Consider the following 27380-nt stretch of genomic DNA (forward strand, 5'->3'; position numbering starts at 1 on the left):
TTCTGTCCCATTGCTTTCCCGCCGCTGTGCCCCCTGCGGCCCCACAACCCTGCCCACTCACTGCTCCTGTCTCCCGCCTCCCAGCTGCTTCTCCCTCCCACCTCCCCAAAAATGCCGGACGCTGTGTGGTGAGGTGAGCGACCCCTGACCCTCCTGGTAGGTCGCTCCCCCTCCACGCAGCTCAACTGTGTGACCCTGCTGCCGCTGCCACTGCCGCTGGTAGTGTCCTCCTTCGCTTCTGTACCACTGTCTCCCCCACGTTGTGCCCCGTTTTTCTCCCCTGTGCCACTAATATCCCCCCCCAGCGCCCCATTTTACCTTCTGTCCCATTGCTTCTCCACCGCTGTGCCCCCTGCGGCCCGCCCCTGCCCCCTCGCTGCTCCCGCCTCCCAGCTGCTCCTTCCTCCCACCTCCCCATAAATGCTGGACACTGCTGGGTACGCCGCTCGCGCACCAAAGGCGCGCCTTAGGCAAGCCCGTCTGTGTCCGTCTGCGCCTGGACTGCGCCCAGCACCAGAACCCCTGAACCCCGCGAACGCCACGACACCAGACTCCACTACGACGCCAGCACCCTCCATGCACTCAACGCCGGCCGAAACCACACCTGCTTCCAGGCCTCCCCGAAACGGACCCACGGACCCTTCTCCTGCCGCACCTGCAGCTTCACCTGCAACAGAACCACCAAACCTCCAAAGACTGGACCCAGCCACCTGCGCTGCATTCTCCTCAACACCCGCTCCGCACGCAAACACGCTGTTAAGCTCTGGAATCTGCTCGACACCTCTGCCCCAGACGTGGCCTTACTGATTGAGACCTGGTGGACATCGCCATAGCCATCGGCTACAAGATCACCCGCAGGGATCGCGCCAACGGAATCGGAGAAGGAATAGCCATCATCCACAAGTCCACCCTCAAGGTCACCACCCACGCAGACGACACCCTCAACACCGCCAAACACCTGCACTTCCGGATCCACACCGACCCCAACACCACCTTCATAGGAACACTCATCTACAGACCCCCCGGATCCCGGGCTCAGTTCAGCGACTCCATCACCGACCTCGCCAGCACCCACGCACTCGCCTCCACGGACAACATCCTCCTCGGGGACCTGAACTTCCACCTCGAGAACAACGACGCCAACTCCGCCACCCTGATCGCCAACCTTGCCAACCTCGGCCTCAGACAACTAGTCACCGCACCCACCCACACAGCCAGCCACACGCCGGACCCAGTCTTCTCCACAGGCACCCACGTCGCCTTCAACCACACCACCGAACTCCACTGGACCGACCACTGCTGCATTCATTTCACCTTCAAGAAAAAACAAACCACGCACCACTGCACCCACCAGCTGCCTCGCCGCTGCTGGAGCAAAGTCACAGAAGACCAGGTGATCACCACCCTGGCCCAGAACCCACCCACCGACCGCACCAACCCAGAAGTCGCAGCCCGCAACCTCAGACAGTGGATCAACAACTGCACCAACACCCTCGCCCGCTCAAGAAACCCGCCAGCAGCCACGCCAGTAAGAGAGCCACCTGGTTCATTAACGAGCTCAAGACCTCCATACGCGCATGCCGGAAACTGGAGAAAATATGACTCCACGAACTCACACCGGACAACCACGCAGCTTACCAGGACGCCACCCGCAGACATCACCACCTCATCAGATTAGCCAAGAGATCCACCTTCAAAGACTGCTTGGATAACAACGCACACGACATCAAAGAGCTCTTCAGCATCGTAAAGGAACTCTCCCACCTCAGCGCCAACAGCAACGACATCCCGCCCACACAAGAACTGTGCGACTCACTAGCCAGCTTCTTCCACCGCAAGATCGCTGACATCCACGACAGCTTCAACACCATGACCGCCCCTACTAGCCCAGACTCCTCCTCCCCTGTGAACACCACCAGCGCTATCCACCTGACCTCCTGGTCCAACGTCAACGACGACGAGACACACAACTTTATGAACTACATCCACTCAGGATCTCCGTCAGACCAGTGCCCACACCACGTATTCAACAAAGCAGACGCAGCCATCGCACCCCAACTACGGAAGGTCATCAACATCTCCTTCGAAACAGTGACATTTCCGGAAAGCTGGAAGCACGCCGAAATCAACAAGAAAATCATAATCGAGACAATCGTCAACAGGCAATTGGCCCCCCCACCTGGAAGACAACAACATCCTGGCCCCATCCCAGTCCGGATTCAGACGAAACCACAGTACCGAGACAGCACTCATCGCCACCACAGATGACATCAGGCACCAACTAGACAACGGCGAAACATCAGCCCTCATCCTCCTGGACCTGTCGGCTGCCTTCCACACGGTCTGCCATCGCACTCTAAAGACAACCCTCCTAGAATCCGGAATCCACGAGAAGGCCCTTGACTGGCCCACTTCATCCCTCTCCTGCAGAACCCAGAGCGTCCGCCTCCCACCCTTCCGATCCAAAGCCACCGACATCATCTGCGGCGTCCCCCAGGGCTCATCCCTCAGCCTGACGCTGTTCAACGTCTATATGGCCCCCCTCGCACAAGTGGCCCGCCATCACGACCTCAACATCATCTCCTACGCCGACGACACCCAGCTCATCCTCTCCCTCACCAAGGACACACACATCACCAAAACCAACCTCCACGAGGGAATGAAGGCCATCACCGACTGAATGAGGAGCAGCCGTCTGAAGCTGAACTCCGACAAGACGGAGGTACTCATCCTCGGACCCACCCCCTCAGCCTGGGACAACTCCTGGTGGCCGACCACACTGGGAACAGCATCAACACCCACCGATCATGCACATAACCAAGGATTCATCCTCGACTCCTCCCTCTCCATGTCTAAGCAGGTCAACTCCGTCTCCTCCTCCTGCTACAACACCCTCTGCATGCTCCGCAGGACCTACAAGTGGATCCCGACCAAAACAAGAAGAACAGTGACACAGGCCCTCGTCAGCAGCAGACTGGACTACGGCAACGCACTCTATGCAGGAATCCCAGCCAAACACCTACGACGACAACAACACACCCAAAGTGCCTCCACCCGACTGATATTCAATGTCCCCCACCACTGCCACATCACCCTCCACCTGAGAGACCTACACTAGCTCCCCATCGACAAGAGGATCACCTTCAAGCTCCTCACCCACGCACACAAAGCACTCCACAACGCTGGACCAACCTACCTGAACATTAGACCCAGCTTCTACACCCCCACCCGCCAGCTCTGATCTGCCAGCCTCACCCTCGCTGCTGTCCCCCGCATCTAACAAACGACCTCCAGCTGCAGATCTTTCTCCTACCTCACCACCAAGACATGGAACACTCTCCCTACCCACATACGGCAGATCCAAGACCTACTCGCCTTCAGAAGACTCCTCAAAACCTGGCTCTTCGAGCAGTGCAGCCCCCCTCCCTCCCTTCAGCGCCTTGAAACCCTCACGGGTAAGTAGCATGCTCTACAAGTACTCTGATTGATTGATTGATTGTATCTGTCGAGAATCGATGAGTTAAACAGCTAGTAATCTCCAACTCATATGATATTAGACGAGACAAAGTTTACATGAGTTCTAAAATTGGTAATTCTATATTTTCACACAGGTCATGTACTCGTGGACTGAATAGATACTTACAGATACAAATTTACAGAATCATGCTAAGGTGAGATTGAATACACGCAAGCATTACGGTTATTTTAATAGTTTTTGTGATGGTATCCAGTTATTTTATGGGAGTACCTTTTCTTTCCCCTTTTACATAGGAACATTTATAATGATGAATCCCGCAGATACTCATACAGAATAAGAGAAAGATTCACAGAACTGTATTTACTAAGGTGAGGTTTTAATTGGTATGGGCTATACTGTTAGTATTATTGACTGTGGGTGCAACGATTATATCAGGGAGATAATGTATGACACCCTTGTGACTTAGGAGTGGTATCCGAATTTGGGACACTGTTGACCAGAGAATTCATACCTGAGGAGTAAATAATACAACAACGATGGTGGAATACAATTTTTAGGGTGAGAACAGTATTTGGTTCATTTAGACCATCCGCTATTACTGAACTTTAGGGATTGGCGAAAGCTTGTAGTGATGCTTTATTTGGAAATGTACCAAGGTTACAAGTAAAATTGGAAAGTTTCTTTTGATGTGCATTTAGTTAAGACAAACGGAGTAGAGGGACTCTGATTGAGTTGCTGTTGGGACAGGAATGCATTAAAATTGATACTAAATTGATAGGTAAACGGATTTTAAATGAGTTTATAGTTTGTGAAGTTAGTGGCAATAATAGCGTTTCAAGATAGAATGTCCTTCTTTTATAGATGGTTGAATTGATTGAGTATTTAAACAGATGATTATAGTTTGGTGTAGTAGTGTTTAAGGCGAACCCTGTTTTGTGTTAATATGCTCCTGGGTCCAATATATGCATATGGGTGCTAAACTAAATACTTTCCTCTTACATAGTATGCTTTCTTCAGTTTACTAATAGATCACAATGGTTGAACTGTGACTTTTGTTTACTATTTTCTTCTCGTTTTCTGACTGGATCGTGGATCTGAGTTCAACTAATTTAATAATGTAACAAATTGTGAAGAACAATGTTTTATTTTATTTATATTGGGTTGCAGCCCTGATGGAGTCATGATTCAATAGGATTTGCATGACAAAACACGTGTTGACTGCATTTCTGGAGTTTTCAGTATCACCTGGATTTGTACAACAAAATTCTACAAAGAAGTTGTTTGTTAAAATTGGAGTAATTCTGGACTTGTGATTAATCGATGGCTTTGTGACCAACGGACATTTACAAGACTTGCAATTAGAATTGATAATTAAATATTTTGATATCCATTTTGGGACTTTGAAGCAAATATATTTGGATGACCTGCTACTTGAATATTATTGTATTGTTAAATTTGCATACTTGAAAGTTTGATAATTTTATTTACAGTGCTCAGGGAGGAAGTTTCGTATAGTTTTAGTAGTGCCCATTATGTGGGGACCTGTGGGATTGTTTGTTAACCGATCCCTTCACCCTTGCTAGCATGTATTGACTTCAGAAATTCTTATAACGAGCCCAGATAAGACGGTAAAGCACCCTAACCTATACCTGGTTACCACTCGTGTTGTAGAAATATATTTAATTTATATTTTAAAAATAAAAACAAAAACAAAAATCATTGTCATTTACAATGTCAATAGCTCACAATAATGTAATTGCGAGACATATTGCATTGTAAATGCTTGTTATGTTATTTATTTGATCTTGCCTCTATGACTAACCAAACAGGGGAGCCACTGGAGATTTTAACAAAACAACACTTGTTCACCATCTCCATGACCACACTCAGTAAGCATCCACACAGCGGGAGGAGCAAAAAATCACGTACAATTATACTTCTATAAAAAGCAAAACCAGAAGCAATGCAGAGGACAATAACCATAGAGGCAGCATTTCAAGACACTGTAAAACAACATTGCCGCCACATGAAACGATGTCACAAACCGCTGATTCTAACGACCTTGCGCCAAGTACAGGAAGGGAGGATCAGGTTAAAAACCATTACATTGACAGAATGGAAGCGTAATGCCATCCCGGGGCATCTGTTTGGAGCGGCTTGTAAAATAAAGGTGATAGCTGCACAATTTTTGTTTCACTTATGTTAAAACGCACACTAGGTAATAAAGCATAGAGTAATACTCAGTTTTATGGGTTGTACAATTCTGCATTGCAGCTTGTAATTCAGAACACGAAGTCCTAGATGATTATTTTATTGCTACAGTTCATACAATCTTGGGCTCTCACTGCAAGAGGGCCAGATCATTCAGATCCGTGCGTAAACCCCAGTTAGTGCACTTTTTTTTTAAATATTAGGAGTTTTTTAACCACACCTACTAATTACCCAGTGTGATAAAATGCATACACCCACATTTTTCACCATGTGCATATCAGAGGGACACACTTCTAAAAAATAATGGGGAAAATGGCTGCTAACAACTAGGACTTGCTGGGTTTAGTGCACAAGCCCCCGAAATATACATATTATGCCCCATTTTAAACAGCTAAACTTGTACTAGTTGATAATTATTGCGCCCTATACATTCCAAAACCTAGGGTGTCTGATTAATTAGGTGTGTGCATTATCTATATTTCCTCTAGAGTGTTCGTATTTAGGGCCATAGTCTGAGCAGATGAAAAACAAACATGTTTACTACACTACTATCATCATATATTAACAAGATTCCTTTAAAGTGTAAGAGGACAGATATGTTGATTGTGAGCAGCACTCCATTTAAGTGCGAGATCCAAGATGTAGTGTGAAAATAGGGCAACATGTGTAGAAGAGTCACAGGAGTTTGCCTTGCGCCAGGGTGTACCGCAGGGATCAGTGTTAAGTCCCCTATTGTTTAACATCTACGTCCAGCCTCTGGCTACGTTGGCGAGTGATAGGGGCTTGGCACTGGTCTCTTACGCTGATTACACTCAGTTGGTGATCGCTTTCTCCCAAAAAAATGTCACAAATTTGTTGGAGTTTAAGGAGGATCTTGCCGCGATAGCGGACTGGATGGCAGCAAACTGCTTGCAGTTGAACGCTGGCAAGTCCGAAATCCTGCTGTTCGGAAAAGATCGGGGAATGTGGTCTGAGAGTTACTGGCCTGACCAGCTGAAACCTGCCCCGCTGCCTAAGGAGACAGTGAAAAATCTTGGTATCTGGTTCGACAGTGAATTAACTTTCGACGCCCAATCCAAAGCCGTGGCCGGAATGTGTTTTGGCGTTCTGAGGGGCTTGAAACCATTACTGGGTTTCTTCCCCTCGAAAGTCCGCCAACTCATCCTAGAGGCGACCATTTTGTCAAGATTAGATTATGGGAACTGCCTATATCTAGGCGAAAACAAAGCTAGTGTTAAGCGTCTGCAGAGGGCACAGAATGCTGCTGCTCGCATGCTGTTGGCTCTCCTCTATACCTGCTCGGTCTCCCATATCATGCAGAGGCTTCACTGGTTGCCAATAGCAAAGCGTATTCAATTTAAGACGCTTTGCTTGGCGCATAAGATCTTATCACCGCAGGCAACGGCTGGTTTGAGGGGATTGCTGCAGTCTTACACTCCCCGCCGTCCTTTAAGATTTGCCACCTCAGCGCTGGCATGCACCCCGAGCGTCTGGATAGCCAGAGCGGGTGGCTGTTCCTTCCGTTGCCTGGCTGCGCAACTATGGAACTCTCTCCCCGGGTCAATCAGAATAATTCAAAACCATCTTGCGTTGAAAGCCATTAAGACCTGGCTTTACCGGGCTTATGGCTGTTTGTTGCGGTTTTATGTCTAGGAGTTGTTGGTCTGCGCTGGGAGGCCCCGTTGCTGGGGCAGCCATGCACAATATAAATCTAACAAATAAAATAAAATAAATAAAGAGGACACAGATGAATGGTGAACATGGGACTTCAAGCGTATAAGATTCCAGACAGTATCATCTTAAGAATTTTGGGAAAGACATAATTTGGGGGCCCCTGCACAAAACAAATGTGAATTCTCTTACCCATTTCCTGAGAATTCAAGCCTGCATGATGTCAAACTATATTAAATTCTACGTTAAACATAAACAGTCTCACACAAAAACAGTTAAAAAATGTTTTGACTGGGACCCCAAAAATCTTTAAGATGACATGGGGTCAAGAGGCAGTCCGAGCTAGAAGTGGGCAGAGATGGAGGGAAGTTTAGATAGATAAATAGAATAGGCAGTGGTGGAATAGGGAGAAAGTGCACTTCCTAGGGCCCCTTTCCAGGTGGGTTCTCCAGCAATTGCCCACTCTGCCCATGCCTTTAAACATCTCTGATTACAGAAATGGAGGGAGAGGATCTTCCAGTGTCTGTTAATATGCTGACATGGGCATGAGTTGGATATCATGGATGTAGGAGGGCAGTGACTGTTCTCAAGTGTCAACATTACGTAGGTGTTATAGAGTATTAACACCTCAAATTAGTATTTGATGCACATGAAAAAGATGAGTGAGAATGAGTGTGACCTGATGCTGACATTCATAATATATGTTCAAAATCAAGGGAACAGCAAAGCATGAGTGCATTTCTAATTATGTGTAGAAACACACAGGCGAATGGTTTACATTCAGTCCTAAAGACCTGAAATGATGAGATTCGGTGTTGCAGGATATGAAATTATAGCCCAGTACCGTTTGAACCGAGCCTGAATTCTTATGAACATAAAAGTCATGGGCGGTATGCTTCAATTAATCTCAGTCACTGGTAATACCTTGGGTCACATCCCAGTCCATTGTTTCTTTGCTCACCATTCCACCTCAGATTATAAGCAGCTATATGCAAATCAGTCTAGGGACTGTTGCAATACCTATAGTCTAGCTTAAACTGCCAAGCCATGTCCTCTCCGAACTCTGAATTCTAACGTGACAGACTCCATCTAGAAGGATGACACACCAGCTCTGGCGGTCAATAATTGTATTCAAAACACGTTATTAATCTCTCATGCCATCTACAGGACCATAGATGCCCTGCCTCTCCCAATTCAATGCATGTTGACTGGTCACCAGGATTTGATGTTGAGGTGGATCCATGCTATGAAGCAGTCTATACGTGGAGAACATTTCCATCAGAGAAGAATGTCCCTTTAACAGTGTTCAGAAAGTCAGCTTTATGCAATGTGCTAATAAATATGGCACTGGCACAGGAACACCAGTTGTGAATTAAAAAGGGCAGAATTCAAGTGAGAGAAAATGACTTGCTTTGACGTGCTGGAAAATGGCTTGGTTGGACAAGCTGGTGAAACAGCTGCCACATTTCCCACAGTAAATATATTTGGCTTTTACTCACCCTCATGTGGTACACAGTACACCGGGCCATCATCCGTGGTATCAAATGATGAAAAGGAGCCACGCGAAGACCAGGAAGGGGACGGCTGTTCCACAACAGATGGAGGTTCAATGAAGCTGCAGTTGAAAGTGTTGTCCATGTCGTGGTGAGCCACTGGAAGGGAAAAGAACAGCAATGACGCTATGCAGCAGAAAGGAAGCACCACAAACGTCCATTTTAGTGAACAAAAGTACTTTCTTGAAGGCTTTTTTACCACCAGAGGAAAGGAGGTTATTCAAGCTTGTAAAAGGGTAAATACACAAAAGCAACTCATGTGCTGTTCATAAAGCCATTTTGCCCACGTTGTCCAAGTAATTGACCTTTTTGTTGCAGAATTTTGAAAAAGAAATGTCAGAAATAATTGTGTTGCCTGTTATGAAATTTCCTTTTCACCAGGCATACTTCAGATACTGTGAATAGCTTTAAACGGACACACCTGATATACTACACACCATAGACATAAGGAAGGTGACATAAGTTAAATAGTTGCCTTCAGGATCAGTAAGCTGAGCACCTCTCCATTTGGGAATAATACACCACTTGGAAATCGCAGAAATGCAGGTTGAAGTGCAATATAAAAAATACATTACAATTATAACAAATCTTTGCCAATCACTAGCCTGGCCCAGGGATAAAATAAATGTCATTGAGCATTCATCAATTCTTTTCCATAATATGTGGCTATATTCAAGACATTTACACCACTTTCTCAATTAAGCTAAATATATTCTGATGAATATTAAGCAATCAATGAACATTCGGCTTTTGTGTTGGTTGTGGGCTAACCTTATTGACACTCATTATCCAACTGAATCCTTTGTGTACATACTGATGACCTAAAAGCACTAAAAAGTACAAATTGTGAAAGGGGAACTCCAATAATAAAACAACCTCCACTCTCTTGCAAGTTACCTAATACAAATCTACTCCTGACTCCCAGAATTCATTTCTCAAGTTGTAGAGTGAAGTTCTAAAGTGGCATGAATGCCAACAAAAAACAGGAAACTGCACTCCTGGGGCACTAATGGATAGAAAATACTTCAATTTATTTATGTATTTACCACTCTGGGAGTGGTACAGAAACCAGAGTAAATTCAGCATTGCCACCACCCCCAATTTCACTTGTTACTGTCTATTGAAAAAGAAATACATTCCTGAAGCACGTGCCTGGAGATAAAAAGCACTGGCTGCACCAACAATGCTGAATAAAAAAAGTCTTTCAACTGAATTGAGTGTTATCATTCACTGTGCTTTGCATAATGAATCTAGGCTAATTGTTTTCTGTCTTGTAAGGCGGAGAGCTCCCTCCTCCTTTCGTGATTGGCTCCTTTTTGGGTTATTGGGCTGACAAGCTCTGGGATGCACCTGCACTCTGAGAGTTGTACAGCAACATGAAAAAACTGTGAACAGCATTGCCAGGACCCTCGAATGTCACTTTTTTCTGTCTACAGAAGAATGACAACAATCCTTAAACACATGGCTAGAGATAGACAGAACTGGCTTCACCAAAAATGGTGAATACTAAAGACTTTCAACTAAATTGAGTGCTAGCATGCACTGCATTTAAAACAATGTATCTCGGCTAATTGTGTGGATGTATTCCAAGCAAAGCGATCCCTCCTCCTCTTGTGATTGGCTCCTTGTTGATTTGTTGGGCAGTTGAACTCTAGGATGCACTTGCACTCTGGGAGCGGTACAGAAACCCGAGAAGACAGTGAACAACTTTGCCAGCACCCCCAAATTTCACTTATTACCTTCTGAAGAAGGGCCACCATCTTGAAACGAGTCTAGCAGTACAAAGCACTGGCTGCACCAACAATAGTGAATGCTAAAGACTCTCAACTGAAGTGAATCTTATAATGCACAGCAATTACCATAATTCATCAGTGCTAATTGTGGGATGGGAGTCATCTGTGCTCTGGGAGTGGTACAGAAACCTGAGATACTGTGAGCAGCATTGCCTGCACCCCCAAATCTCAATTATTTATCTCTCTACTGAAGAAGGACACCTATCCTGAAACACATTTCTAGAGATACACAGCACTGGCTGGACCAAAAATGGTGCATAATAAAGAGTTTCAATTGAAGTGAGTGTTATCATGCACTGCAATGCATCTGGGCTTACTGCGTGCTGGTATGACAGGCAGTGTGCCCCCTCCTCCTTTTTGTTATTGGCTGCTTGTTGATTTGTTGGGCTGACGAGCTTGGGGATGCTCTTGCACTCTGGGAGTGGTATAGTAACCTGAGAAGACTGTGAGCAGCATTGCCAGCACTCCCAAATGTCACTTATTACTCTCTTCTGAAGAAGGACAACAATTCTGAAACACATGTCTGCATGTACACATGAAACACTGGCTGCACCAACAATGGTGAATACTAAAGTCTTTCAATTGAAGTGAGTGTTATCATGCACCCTGTTTGCCAGGCAGTGTGTCCCTCCTTCTTTTGTCATATATTTGTAATTTCACCTGATACAGTTCACAAAGGCTTCACAAAATGCAAACATATATGTTAACAAGGGTTGCTTGAGGGAAGATCCTTTAAATATGCCAAACATCAATTGTTGAGGGAGCGATACAAACACTTAGAATTATATGAAACTGTTAAAAATTGAGTTGAGTTACATTAAAGATTCAAATGCGGTTATGCCTTAATGCACACCACAAACTTGTTGCCAAATTTCAATACAGTAGGACATCCATAGACGGTGCTTGAATTGGTAAATATTAATGCCTATTGCATTTCATATATTTATTTTTATATAGCACAGTGAAGACCGTCATCTTGTGCATGGTAACTGGAAAGATTGTGATGTTGGAGCTATGATGACTGTGAGATAGCCTTTAGTTAATATTAACATACTGGCGGTGTTACTACTGTACATTTAGTGTAGCTTGTCCTCCTCACTGAAATGCTTATTCTGGTGTTGGGCATTGGTATGACCTGTTTTTCTGTTGTGCATTAGGTATGACTTGTTCTCGTTGAAACAGCTGTTCTGTATGTTGCATACGTCGAATCACCTACTCTTCTAACTGCACTTGATTGGGTTGCTGTACGTTTATGATGATCCATTCTATTAGTTCAAATGCTTATGCTGCAAGATCGGTTCTGTCTGTTGTACATTTGATCTGACCTGCTCTTAATTAAACAAGTGTTGACCAGTGGAAGCTGGAAGAAACAGGGGTGGGGGTGGACGGGTGGGCAGGCAATGTGTGTGTTGAAATGAAAAAATATAAAAATAAAAGGCAGCACATGCGAAAATACACTTAAAATATATTTAAAATAGCTTACCTTATGACAGGACCTCCTGCTCTGAACCTCTTGCGACTGTATCTCGGCCACCACCAGGAAACTCCCTCGACCAATCCTGGCGCTGCTCTCATGCTGTGAGATCAGCGCCCTGATTGGAGGGACTGGATTCACTTGGCGCTCCCCAGTGCCCTGAAGGCCTGACCTTATTTTAACCCAACTGCATTATGACAGCTCAGTTAGAGGTTTCAAAGTGTACCTGTCTGGCTGGCTATCCCAAGACGGCCGGCCAAAGTGTGATGTGCACTTTGGAAAGTGCATTCACTGCCCACCCTTCTCCATGCTGCTGTCATTCAGCAGCCGCCCACCCCCATCCTGACACTCGGTTCAGGGCAGGAGGATGAAAAATAAAATGGTAATGAATTACCATTTTCTTTCTAAATGTGAGGCTTTGGGGGTATTTTTAAGTGGTGCAATGCTTCTCTACTCAAACAGAGGAGCCTCCCCTGGTGTTGATTATCGGGCATAGGGAATGACATGTTCTTTCATTTGAAATGCTGTTCTGTCCATTGTACGTTTGGTGTGTCATGTTTTCATTGAAATGCTTGTTCTGGCTGCTGAAATGCTTTCTCTGTGTTACAGTTGGTTTGATGTGTACTCGTTAAAAAGGGTATTTAGATTGTTATACATTTTGTATGGCCAATTCTTCAACACTTATTTGGGATATTTTATAGTTAGTATGACTGGAACTTTTCATCAGTACTATTCATCTGGCTTCTGTACATTCAGTATGACCCTTCGTTCCCACTGGAATGCTTGTGCTGCCAGATCTGGGGTTTTAATGTTTTCTCAGTGCTTCGGATGCTTCCTGAATACACAATCTCTAGCTTCTGAGGGCCCATTGTGTTTGACTGGGCTATGGGCGTCTTTGTTTCCCTGGCCTTTAACCACCTCAAAAGAAGCGTGCGCCTGCCAAAAAAATTTGCTGTCATGGGCTTGTTAAAACTTTAAATCCAAGAGCTACACAAAAAGGGTCATTATCTTCAGCCGGTCAAGATTAGCTTTGAAGCTTTAGTCGGGCCTGTGATTTCAGCGCCAGCAGTCCTGCTTCTGTGGACACTGTTGGAAAGTTCTTGCTCCGGATCTTCTAAGTGTTTTCCGGGGTCAAAGCAACCACATTATCTGCATTGGTTTCCCACCTGTCTCTACTCAGAACTCAAAAAGTTCTTCTAAGGTATATGTAGTAAACGAAGTAGACTGGTGCCAAAGATATATAATTGTAGATAAAGATATTTATTGCGAGTAACAGAGAATAGTTGGTGCTCCCACCAAGGCTAGCAGGCAACTGCCCACAAGAAGCAATGTACAGAACATCAGCAGCTCAAGAATCTAAATAGAATCAATAACTTAAAGGGGAAAGGTGCACGTAACACTACATGAGAATACAACATATCCTCTTCCCTTCATACATTAAAAGAAACACACGAAAAGTTATGAAAAGGAAATAAAGCAAGCAAACAGAAGAAAAGAAAAACGCACCATAAATTAAAAATCTTCACATACGTAATCTTTTAAGTAACTAGGTGGTCGTCTGCATCTCTGAAAAGGAACACGAGAGCCAACCACATTATCCTTATTACCTACATGAGTACCATCATGAACACAAGTTTCATCATCCTCATCTCTTGTACTTTTTTTGTAAAACGCAACCCTTCTCATATTCCAGTGTTCCCCATTGTACAATGTAACAAAACGATTATGTACAGATTTAACCTTGATTGGGCCCCTGAATTTTGTCAAACCACTGCTAATGCGACCAGGTTTCACCTTCACTAGGTCATTAACCTTAATCTTATTAGCAATAACCCCATCACCATACTCATTTCCCTTTCCATAATTCTCCATTTCTTCCATATTCACACCTTTCTTCATCCATGCAGGTAGGAGCTTGGTTCCAGCAGCCCTTCCTCTCACCATTTTGAAAGGAATTTCTCCAGAAACACTGTTCTCTGTGTACGATATGCCCACACTAAATCGTTCACCATACTTCTAACATCACCACCATAAGAAACAGCCATCGGCATCACACCCTTCACCATCCTGTTCTCCCTCTCCACAACCCCATTCCCTTGTGGGTTATAGAGTGATGTTCTTGAATGTATGATCCCACATGCCTTTAAGAAAGACACCATTTCACCTGAAGTTAATTGTGTTCCATTATCGGTGATTATTTTCACTGGATACCCTTCTTCTCTGAAAATTTCAGACATCATGTTAATAGTAGACCTGGTTGTGATTTCACAACAGAACTTCACAACCAACCATTTCGAGCAAACATCGACCATGACAAGTGCAAATTTCATATCCACCGCCAATCCACAAAAGGGTCCAATGAAATCCATGCAGACAGTGTGCCAAGGTAACCCTGGATCCTCTATTTCACCATGATTACCCTGACCGCCCACCTTCAATCGCTTCTCACTCTCTAAACAATCCACACACCTTTCAACCCAACCAGATATCTGCTGATCCATTCCCGGCCACCAAAAATGCTCTCACACCCTTTTCTTAGTAAGAGACTACCCAAGGTGTCCCTCATGCGCCAACTTGAATAAGGGAAATCTTAAATCACACAGTGGAATATACTTATCATCCTTCATCACCAAGTTTTCCTCTTTATTAAAAATTGACAACTGATCTAAAACTTTCAAATACGGTCTTAAACCAATTACAAGAGTGCTTTCCCGCCTGGCTCCCTTTACAATCAACTCCTTAACACTATGCAAAACCTCATCCTTTTCCATACTTTCATTCCATTGCGTTTTTCCTATCGCACCATAACACAAACTAACCACATCATCAATAGCTGCAACTGCACCTTCACATTGTGCTAATTCTACACCTGACCTGTCCACATCCTGCCACGGTAAAGGAAGCCTCGATAAGCCATCCGCTTGGCAATTCTTCCACCCAGGTATATAAACCACCTGATACAAGAAATCCTGCATGCGTGCCGCCAATCTCGCCAACCTTGCGGACCCCTTACCAGCACCACCAGGTGACAAGATTCTCAGCAAAGGTTTATGGTCTGTGAGTAATCTGAATTTAAATCCCCACAAGTACATCCTAAAATACTCACAGCCCCATGCGGCCGCTAGCGCCTCCCTCTCTATTATCGAGTAATTTCTCTCTGAACTGGTAAGCGATCTTGATGCAAATGCAACAAACTTGAGACCAGCAGGATGCTCCTGTGCCAAAACAGCACCTACACCAACTCCACTTGCATCAACAGTTAACACAGATTGCAACTTGGTATCAAAACGTGTGAGAATTTTAGCCTCACAAATCTCCTTCTTTATGTTATCAAACACTCCCTCCAATTCCTTGTCCCACACAAATTTGCAACCTTTTCTCAACAATGCCCTGATCTTCTCCGTCTTATCTGCAAAACGTTCCACAAATTTCGCGTAATACTCTATTAAACCCAAGAAACTCCTCAACTGATCCTTATCCTCAGGTGCAGGAGCCTTCCTTATTGACTCCAACAGGTCTCTTTTTGGTCTCACTCCATCAGCTGACAAGGTATATCCCAAATATTCTACCTCCTCTACAGCGAATCTGCACTTCCCTTTCTTTAATGTCAGACCCGCTTTCTCCATTTTGTTCAAAACTTCACTCAAAATCACATTGTGCTGTTCCATACTTTCGCCAAACAACAAAACATCATCCTGGAAGTACACTACGTTCTTTATGCCACCCAATACTGATCCCATCATGTGCTGAAACACGCCAGCAGCAGACGCCAACCCGAAAGGCATGCGCGTAAATTGATAAATACCCTCCGGAGTGATAAACGCCGTCAAAGATTTTGATTCATCATGCAGTCTTATCTGATGGTACGCGCTTCGTAGGTCTAGTTTTGTAAAATACTTCCCTCCTTTCAACAACAAGATCAGTTCATTTATATTAGGTAAGGGATAATTATCCACAACGATATTTTGGTTCAGGGTGCGCAAATCCACACAAAATCTGTACTTCCCATCAGACTTGGTCGAAAGAACAACGGGCGAAATCCAACTAGATGTCTCTATTTGTTCAATAATACCCTGCTCCAACATCTCAGTCAACATCTTCCTCACTTCATCCCTTGCAATAATGGGCACCTTCCTCACCTTATGCTGCATGGGAATTGCATTCTCCTTAAGCATAATTTTATGTACATACCCCTTCAATGCCCCAATCTCCTCCTTGAACAAACTTGACATCCCATCCACAATCGAATCTGTTGTCACCTCATCCACAACCATCACTTGATTTTTTTGCCCTGGGGTTTATAATAATATTAAGATCGTACTGATGACCCCACCCAAGTATTGGCAGTCCAGAATGCGCAACATACACTTTTCCTTCCACACTTCTCCCTTGAAATACAATGTCTGTCAACATGTACCCAATAATGTCTATCCTCTCATTCTGGTACCCCCCTGGGTTGATATCCTTAGGCTTAAGAACTACATCTGGCCAGTTTTTTCTAAATAGGCAAGCTGGAATAATCGTCCAGAATGAACCCGAATCAACCATCAATTCGGTTTCCTTACCCTTTATGACAAACACAGCCTTGGGTCTCTTCTTTCTACCCTTTTCACCTTCCATCTCCTCATCACTTACACACAATATTTTGTTGGCACTCTGTACTTTGCATCCGTTCACCACGCACACTCCTTCATCTTGTACAACAGCAACCTTTGTTTTACTATTCGTTTTGCACATCTTATAAAAATGACCTCTTTTCCCACACTTCTTGCATTCTTTGTCCAATGCAAAGCATCTTCTATAATCAGCTGTATGATATGTGCTCCCACACCTTGTACAAACTTTCTCCTGTCCCCTGTATTGCTCCGCACCATTTTGTGCGTTCCCATTATACTTTTTCACTCCTCTTTCGTTTCTTTCACTACTTCTCCTAGAAACAACCGCTACTTCCTCCTCTTTTCCATCCAGAGACACACCCACGGCACTCACATTTTCTTTGACACTTTCTTTTTTCTCCATTTCTTTCATGCAAGCACTAGATTCCTCTACAACCTTAGCTATTTCTATTGCATTTTGCAAGGATGGATTTTTTGCCGCCCACAATTTTTCTTGCAACTTTTTGTTCCTACACTGGACAATAACTTGGTCCCTTATCATCTCATCCCTTATTGTCCCAATATTGCTCTTTATTGACAACTCCCTTAACCTTGTAACAAACTGGTCTATGTTTTCATCCACCCTCTGCGGTTGCGTATAGAATTTGTGCCTGGCCATGACAATATTCACTTCCTTTGAATATTGTTTCTTAAGTCTGGCTTTTGCCTCAAGGTAAACATTGGCTATAACTCTCCCATCTGCATTTGTGCCAGCAGGTAAAAACTTGAAAGCATGCTGAGCCTCCTTACCCAGTGTGCTCAACAACAACGCTTTCTTCCTGGCTGCGCTAAAATTTTTCCCATCCAATGCCTCTATGTAATTTTCGAAAATTTCAATCCATTCCTCCCATTCTATTGGAGGATTCCCACTCTGTTGCAGGAACGATGGTGGAATCACCACATTATGCCCTTCCATTGGTAAGTATAAATCTTTTCACCCACCTCTGTAAAAAAAAAATATTATTTTAAACAATCCCTTTTTTTTTTAAAAACGTTTTTCTCTTCCACGCTTATATTCACGTTTCAATTCCTTTGTCCCTTTGGCTCTCTAAAGGAAGTGACTGCTATCTTCTTTTCTTTACCGACTCGCCTATGAAAACGGGTTGTTTCAGAAGTTCTCCGTCGTCTTCCGTCACCTTCGTGAAGGGTTGCTAAGATACACTCTGTTTTGTTATTTTCAAAATGGCCGCTACGTGCCACGTCACTACGTCATGTTTTCCTATAGCTGTAGTGCGCTCCGTTTCTAGGCACGGCGCACGCTGCTCTACGTCATGCCTTCAGCGTCATAGTCTTCCCTCAGACGCTTGCACAATGGATTGTCAAATGGTGGCATGCACAGACTTCGTGAGCTAAACGGCAAAACGCGCTGACTCCACGGGCTCCCAAGGTATTTTAAAAGTCGCACTTAGCTCGCTTTAACTGCCGTACGGTAGACAAACTTCAAAAGATGCACACTTGTACTTCTAGAGTTGTACTCTCTTTTTGGCCATTCTTTTACAACAGTTCACACAACAAAGTCTTGTTTCACGATGATTTCCTTCTTTTTCTTCGAGTTAGACTTCACTGTCCATACTCTGCATCCCGTTTTCTCTGTTGTTTTTCTTTCTTACTTTTCCTTGAATATTAGCGATTTTCTCCAATATCTTCTTTTTTTCCTGCCAAGATTTCTTGATAAATTTTTTTAGCTTTCTTCTATTTTCTTCTGCACACGAGATTCTTTTCCACCAACAGAGGTAAAACCTCACTCTGTCCTCATCATTACTCTGCTAGCCATCGTCGCCATCTGTAGTAAACGAAGTAGACTGGTACCAAAGATATATAATTGTAGATAAAGATATTTATTGCGAGTAACAGAGAATAGTTGGTGCTCCCACCAAGGCTAGCAGGCAACTGCCCACAAGAAGCAATGTACAGAACATCAGAAGCTCAAGAATCTAAATAGAATCAATAACTTAAAGGGGAAAGGTGCACGTACATGAGAATACAACAGTATACCACCAGAATACTGAGTTTTGGATATCATATAAAAAAAATTGCAGCCAGAATATCGACTACTAAAATATGATGAAGTTAAGTGCATATAAGTAAGCATAGCTGTACTATTTTTAACTCAACTTAAAGGTACTTTAAATATGTGCTTCACAGGGTACATAGCTGTATATTAAGAATAGTGAGTCTATACTTAACTATACAAAGTTAACTTGACAATATTTTGTAGTCAGCATTCTGGCTATAATATGTTTGCAGGGTGATAATGAAAACCTGACTGTCATAAACAACCTTAGGTGTGAGGGGTCAAAAAGGGGTCAAAAAGGTGAAAAATCAACTGCTTCCTATGGGATGCCTTTTCAGTTCATTGATGTGTCTAAACTAAATATAGGTTGTAAAAAAGAGGGCTATTATTTAGGGTGGGCGGTTGCCCACCACATGGAATAATGATTCTAATATGTAACTTAGGGCAATGCGTCAAGTTTTAATGCAGTACCAAAACAAAAGTAAAGTAAAAACATCAAACAATAACAATCACAAACCAAATAAATAAAATGGAGTACAATTTAATAAATAAAATGACACAAAAACAACAAAAATGCAACAAGGGGACTTCAAGGCATGAATTAAAATTGTTTACATAAAAATAGCACCAAAAAGCACTAAGCACTAAGCACGAATGATATCATATCAAAGCAATGGATCAGGAACTAGCTGTGATCTTGGCTGACTAAGATGGAGTGCAGGTCGAATACACCAAGCAGGTTTGTCTAACTCAAAGGTTTTACAATCTGCCGAAAAATTTACATAAAGCAAAATATAATGGTAGGATAGGATAACCCTGATACCCATGCCCTTGTGGAGGGGTCATAGAAGGGCATCGCTCCCCACTGGATCTCAGTGGCAAAAACTAAAATGGTGCCACTTGTGCAGTACTTCTTAAGGCCCACTTCCCAGTACTACTGTGAAATTACAATGAGATTAGGGTAGAAGAAAAATAAAGTTGGGTGTGTGTTTGTTGGTGTTGTGTGACCATGGTGAGTAGGCCAGCATTGCTGGATTGGACGCCAATGGGAGGGTGGGTGCAGAGCCTTGCAACAGGCCAAGTCCTGCAATCAACCCCATACCATGCATGGCTGAAGGCCATGAGTGGCGATATTTGGTCACCCACAGGGGTTGGGCGCTTAACCCATTGCTATGCAAGGGCAGAGGCCGTGCATGCAAGGGGTTATGTGTTGTTGCCCTGTAGTGCACGATCAAGGGCCTCACACTGTGGGAGGGTTGTGATAGATAGGTTTGGTAAGAACATGTTACTTCACACAAAAAACAATAGAAATTCACTGAAATAAACAAAGGTTAAAGTGGCCATTTAGTTAGGCATAGTAATCCCTGACAATGTTATTGTTTTTTTTTACATTAGAAATTCACAGAAAAAAAGAAAAATTAAAGTGATGTTATAGTGAGGTTAAAATGTCAGTTAAAAGTATTAAGTATATATATATATATATTCAATGAAAAAACCATTGGTTTTAGGCCATATATAGTTAGGGATTTGCATTTACAAAACCTTTTTTTATTCGCATAAAACCATTGAAATTCCATATATAGTTATAAGCGCTAACTATATATCGCGCACCCGCAATCCACTGCTGATGATGTCACATATTACATCATTCATGACATGGTTAGTGACATCACTGATGACATCACTGATGACATCTCAAATGACATCACTGATGACATCACTGATGACAACATCCAGTGACTGTATGTTTCTGTAAAGTAAAAATATGTCTTACATATTGAAGAATGAGTGGATGTATAAGTGTCTGGATGAAGGATTTAGTAGGTGCATGTCTGACTGTATGAGTGAGTGATTAAATGTGTCTCACTGAGTGCATGGGTTAGTGACTAAACTGTCTTAATTTGTGCATCATTATGTCTGTTGTTCTGTAAACTGCTGCATGTGTTGATCAGTAGCTATATGAGTAACTATATGGGTTATTGATTGGTTGCCCAAGTATTTGTATGGGAGACTGAGTGTGTGTGTGGGTGGCTGGGAGGTGTATGACTCTGTGCATAGATGTGTGAGCAGTTGATTCACTAGATGTATGGGTTCAAAAGTGCATGTGGAAACAGCTGTATGGGCGGTTGACTGTGTGCATGAGTGTATTGGTGAATGAATGGATATCTCAGTGCTACATGTCAAAGTAAGTACATATGTAAAACACAGTACATGTGAGAGTTGACATATATAAATAACTGTGCATAAGAGCCAGTGAATGTGTGAGTGGCTGTATGGATCATTGTGAACTTGTATCAGGGATTGTATAAGAGAGTAAAGTAAATATGTGTTAGTATATGTTTGAATAAGTAAGGTGTGTATAACTGTATAGTTGAGAAAATGGAGGTGTGATTGATTTTTGGCATAACTGACTAGGTGTGTGAGTAATCCATGGATGAGTGACAGTCTGTGACTGTCTGTTTACACTGATTGTATCTAAGGTTATATTAGAGTCTGAAGAGGTTCATGGTATTATCACATGAATGATATCATCAGTGATGTTATCAGTCATGTCAAATGAGATGTTTTCAGTGATGTCATCAGTGATGTCATTTGAGATGTCATCAGTGATGTCATCAGTGATGTCACTAACCATGTCATGAATGATGTAATATGTGACATCATCAGCAGTGGATTGCGGGTGCGCGATATATAGTTAGCGCTTATAACTATATATGGAATTTCAATGGTTTTATGCGAGTAAAAAAAGGTTTTGTAAATGCAAATCCCTAACTATATATGGCCTAAAACCAATGGTTTTTTCATTGAATTTTCAAGGTTTTGTAAATGCAAATTCCTAACTATATATCCACTATAACCTATGGTTTTTTCTGTGAATTTCATTGGTTTTTTAATAGCAAATATGAAAAGCTTTAAAATGTCAAGTACGTGATAGATAAAAACGTATTCGTATTTATGCACGCTGATGTGCTTTGAACGCTGCCCCCCCCCCCTCCCCTCTTTTCTCTTAGTAGTACTCTCTCTTTGCAGATAGTGAACGGTAGTTAACGCAGGCCTTTGCCCCCGTTGTAATCCGTCGTGCCTGCTTGTCTCTCCATTTGATTGATTGTTATCCAAGCATTTACTGTTTTAGAATTGGTTCTCTTTGGATCATTCTCTATTTACAAACAAGCACAAAGTCGCAATACTCTGTTTAGTCTTTGCAGATAGTGAAAAATCGTGTAAAAAAATAAAAGTAATCGAGCAAAATCAGTAGGCCACTAATTGGATCTCTTTTTGACCTCGCTAAAATAGAAATATTAGGAACAACCCTTCATGAGAAATACGAAAATAGTGAGATGAACTGAGCTCCACACCATGAGGGCTGCAAGACAGCTCGACTCCGTCACCCACCCTGCCCAAAATAACGACAAACCCTATGCAAATATTAAAAATATAGACAACACACCAGCAAAGAAACAGGGTAAAACATTTTATTAAATAACTATTTACATAACTATTTTATACTTTTTATTGCCCGATCCGGCTAGCTCAATCGATCGAGCATGAAACTCATGCACTCTGATAGCAAGCGTTGCTACTGATGCTATGCAGACCAAAACTGGTTTTCAGTTTGTACATTTTTCTAGATTTTTCAATCCAAGGTTGGTTGACTTTGTAGAACGATGGCTTCAGATTTTCAACATACGGTGTGGTGGCGCGGACTGGGAGGGGGCGCTTCGCTCCTGCCCCCTCCCCAAGTAAGTTTTTCATACGTGAAAGTACGTTAATGGTTTTGGTCCCTGAGTTGCTTCAATGTCACTGCCATTCTCAAATGGCATAAGTTCTGGATGTTGGGTGCCATAGTTAAGAGTTCTGAGCAGTGCTTGTAACACTGTCTGAAGCTTATTTCCACCTACTGCAGCTTCCCTATTCTCAAAGTAAGTGAGTGTCGTTTGTGGACCTGACTGCATTAGAAAACAATGTGATATGTTACCTTCCTAAACAGCTTGACGGAGGCCCCTGAGGGGCGGTGTGATGGCCATGGACTCGGAGAAGACGCTTGGCTCCGACACCCTCCCCAAGTCTTATAGCACCGGTGTAGCCTGAGATCGCCCCCGACATAGGCGGCCGGCTCCCGGGGTCCGGCGGAACTTTTTGCCTTTTGATGACTCTTCTATTCTGGACCTTGTCCCACAATCCGTTTGACCTGAAGACACGCTGTAGTGGGGCGCCCCTTTACCGTTTCAGTTGCCATTCCGCCCGCTTTTGCTACACTGTGCCTCTTCCGCCATTCTGCTGTTTACCGCCCGCTCTTGCGACTACAGCGTCTCGCTCATCATGTAGTTGAGTTGCTCCCGCTCTTGCGGTGCAGCGATAGGCGGCTGCCACAGGACTCTCAAAATGGCGGCCGGCTCTTCGGTTTTGGACCTGGTCCACTAAAATGGCCCTGGGACACCTTTGAACTCGGACGCTTCCCTGATAGGGCTTGGGTCCCATTCTCGAAAGCGTCCCCTCAGCCGTGAAGATTCTACAAAAGTCTTGGGGGCCTCCGACTCCAGCAGGCTTCTGGTGGGGAGCGGCTGCCATGATTGCTCGTGGAATGGCCACGACGGAGCTACGAGATGGTAGTGCTCTCATGCTGACGCCAGCTTTAGTCTGAAACATCCAGAAACACTTTAGACTACCAATTCGATCAGTTCCGGTAGCGCCCCAACATGACCCGGAAGAGAAGAACTTGCCCTCCCCTCTTTGACTGATGGTTCTTCTTGCCTGTCCCCTCTGTTGTCATTTAACAGAACTTTTTGGACTGCTGAAAGGGGTTGTGTTCCGAACGCTGGTTGGTGGAGACATTTTGACTATATTCTTGACCTACGTTGTCGCGTAATGCGTTATATGACACGCCGCGTTAGCGCACCCGGAAGTGATCCGAGGCGCGGCGCGCAGCGCGTAACGTAAGCATAACAGGTCATGTGACTTGTTAATAAAACTTTTCATTGGTTCATTTTGCTTTTGTTATTTTAATGATGAAAAGCTTGGTCATATGACCTAAAAATTACGCTTTTTATTGTTTTCGAACATTATTTTTTTTAAAACATATATGTTATAATATTCCAGGCTAATGTACTTTCCCGGAAAATTTACAACTGTCCTGCAAGTAAAATATATTCCTTTTTCGAGAAAAAGGGCGTTTCTTCGTTCCATGACGGAGCCGTTGAGTAAAAGAGACTCGGCCTGCTGTCTTAGTCGCCGATACGCCTGATTATCAGATTCTTATCGATCACTTTATGTTGCAGAAATGAAAAACACAACTGCCCTTGACCATATGGCTGAAATACCCGCCACCCCCTCTCAACACAATCCCCAAGGATGGGAAACCGGAAACGGTTCTGAACTTTTGGAAGGCGGGAGGGAGTGACCCTCCCGGCCGTATTTATTAAAATATGAAACAAAATCAAAACATTAAAATAACAGTTTCATATTATGTACAATTTCATTTCCACATTACGATGTTTGGCTAACCTTAACAGATCTCTAATACAAAGATTCTCCTAGCCGATCTAACATCCTACAAAAACATTTGACTTGAAATTGTACATCCTAACGTTAAGGGCCAACGGCAAGGTCGTAACCGGTGTCAGATCCCTAAACCAGAAATACAACCCTCACTTGTGAGAGGACCAACCGCACAGAGGCGTACCTCAAGTGCATCTACCAAATTCCCTTGGACTTGACGGGGGCCCCAATGAACTCGACGCCATTTAACGGTCGTCCGAGGACTCGTGTGAGGTGTCTAAGAGGTAGCGTAAACCCCCTCCCGAACCCCACACAACTTACCCATCTGCCGTCGCAGATGTCCTGGCCCCGGGAAATTCCCCAGGAGGGCCCGTAGCCCCTCCTATCCAGGAAGGGGCCTTGACCACCTTTCCTTTCCTTCCGGCGGCCTATCCTTAGACGGGACCGCCTCCCCGTTGAGGGGCCAATGGCCACCTCCCCCGAGCGCTCCCATCCGTAATGGGTGACGCCCCCCCATAGGGATCTTCCAATTACTGCTCACCGATCATGACCTTACCGCCCGACAATAAATACGACAAATCTACCTAAATTACTAAATTACAAAACAATTATAGCCTATTAAAGCATGATTACTGATCAATACTACTGCAAAATACTTTATTTGCAAAACATACTGAAATTGACCATCTTTATTGCATACTCAAAAATTATCACGACAATTGTCACAACCTGTAAGAAAAGAGAGTTACCACATCAAAACTTCATTTCAAAACAACTAGCTGTCCTCAGGGGCTGGTGGGTGGGTCAAAATTGGCTCTTCGTTCCGTCTCGAGCTCACGTGCAGCGGGGAGGTGCAGCTTCAGAGCACAGGAACAAGAGGATGCTTTCTTGGCTTGTTGCTTCTTTTATCCGTCTTCAGGGCGGGCGTCAACCCGCCCCCGCCCGCCTCCGAGGGCGTGGCCGAGTGCGTCAGTGTCTAGGACAACCCACTCCAGGGCGGGAAAAAGGCGCGCCCCGGCTACGCCGCTTCGGGCATACCAGCCGAGACTCGCCTCCCGCCCAAGATGGCTTCCCGGGGGGATCGTGGCACTCCACCATACGTTCGGGGGGACCGAATGGTCGCCCCTTTCCATATGGCTGAGATACCCGCCACCCCCTCTCAACACAATCCCCAAGGATGGGAAACCGGAAACGGTTCTGAACTTTTGGAAGGCGGGAGGGAGTGACCCTCCCGGCCGTATTTATTAAAATATGAAACAAAATCAAAACATTAAAATAACAGTTTCATATTATGTACAATTTCATTTCCACATTACGATGTTTGGCTAACCTTAACAGATCTCTAATACAAAGATTCTCCTAGCCGATCTAACATCCTACAAAAACATTTGACTTGAAATTGTACATCCTAACGTTAAGGGCCAACGGCAAGGTCGTAACCGGTGTCAGATCCCTAAACCAGAAATACAACCCTCACTTGTGAGAGGACCAACCGCACAGAGGCGTACCTCAAGTGCATCTACCAATTTCCCTTGGACTTGACGGGGGCCCCAATGAACTCGACGCCATTTAACGGTCGTCCGAGGACTCGTGTGAGGTGTCTAAGAGGTAGCGTAAACCCCCTCCCGAACCCCACACAACTTACCCATCTGCCGTCGCAGATGTCCTGGCCCCGGGAAATTCCCCAGGAGGGCCCGTAGCCCCTCCTATCCAGGAAGGGGCCTTGACCACCTTTCCTTTCCTTCCGGCGGCCTATCCTTAGACGGGACCGCCTCCCCGTTGAGGGGCCAATGGCCACCTCCCCCGAGCGCTCCCATCCGTAATGGGTAACGCCCCCCCATAGGGATCTTCCAATTACTGCTCACCGATCATGACCTTACCGCCCGACAATAAATACGACAAATCTACCTAAATTACTAAATTACAAAACAATTATAGCCTATTAAAGCATGATTACTGATCAATACTACTGCAAAATACTTTATTTGCAAAACATACTGAAATTGACCATCTTTATTGCATACTCAAAAATTATCACGACAATCGTCACAACCTGTAAGAAAAGAGAGTTACCACATCAAAACTTCATTTCAAAACAACTAGCTGTCCTCAGGGGCTGGTGGGTGGGTCAAAATTGGCTCTTCGTTCCGTCTCGAGCTCACGTGCAGCGGGGAGGTGCAGCTTCAGAGCACAGGAACAAGAGGATGCTTTCTTGGCTTGTTGCTTCTTTTATCCGTCTTCAGGGCGGGCGTCAACCCGCCCCCGCCCGCCTCCGAGGGCGTGGCCGAGTGCGTCAGTGTCTAGGACAACCCACTCCAGGGCGGGAAAAAGGCGGGCCCCGGCTACGCCGCTTCGGGCATACCAGCCGAGACTCGCCTCCCGCCCAAGATGGCTTCCCGGGGGGATCGTGGCACTCCACCATACGTTCGGGGGGACCGAATGGTCGCCCCTTTCCATATGGCTGAGATACCCGCCACCCCCTCTCAACACAATCCCCAAGGATGGGAAACCGGAAACGGTTCTGAACTTTTGGAAGGCGGGAGGGAGTGACCCTCCCGGCCGTATTTATTAAAATATGAAACAAAATCAAAACATTAAAATAACAGTTTCATATTATGTACAATTTCATTTCCACATTACGATGTTTGGCTAACCTTAACAGATCTCTAATACAAAGATTCTCCTAGCCGATCTAACATCCTACAAAAACATTTGACTTGAAATTGTACATCCTAACGTTAAGGGCCAACGGCAAGGTCGTAACCGGTGTCAGATCCCTAAACCAGAAATACAACCCTCACTTGTGAGAGGACCAACCGCACAGAGGCGTACCTCAAGTGCATCTACCAATTTCCCTTGGACTTGACGGGGGCCCCAATGAACTCGACGCCATTTAACGGTCGTCCGAGGACTCGTGTGAGGTGTCTAAGAGGTAGCGTAAACCCCCTCCCGAACCCCACACAACTTACCCATCTGCCGTCGCAGATGTCCTGGCCCCGGGAAATTCCCCAGGAGGGCCCGTAGCCCCTCCTATC

At 44.5% G+C, this 27380-nt stretch overlaps 1 protein-coding gene across 1 annotated transcript in view; it reads right to left on the reverse strand.

The window, feature by feature from the left end:
• Window positions 1-27380, reverse strand: part of SCARF2 (scavenger receptor class F member 2) — a 583341-nt gene that overhangs the window by 45638 nt on the left and 510323 nt on the right. The window contains exon 10 of the mRNA XM_086943279.1: window positions 8860-9012. Within this exon, the coding sequence (XP_086799405.1) occupies window positions 8860-9012 (153 nt within the window). The remainder of the gene's footprint in view (window positions 1-8859; window positions 9013-27380) is intronic.

Source organism: Lissotriton vulgaris, chromosome 11, assembly GCF_964263255.1.
Source record: "Lissotriton vulgaris chromosome 11, aLisVul1.2, whole genome shotgun sequence".
Lineage (NCBI taxonomy): Eukaryota > Metazoa > Chordata > Amphibia > Caudata > Salamandridae > Lissotriton > Lissotriton vulgaris.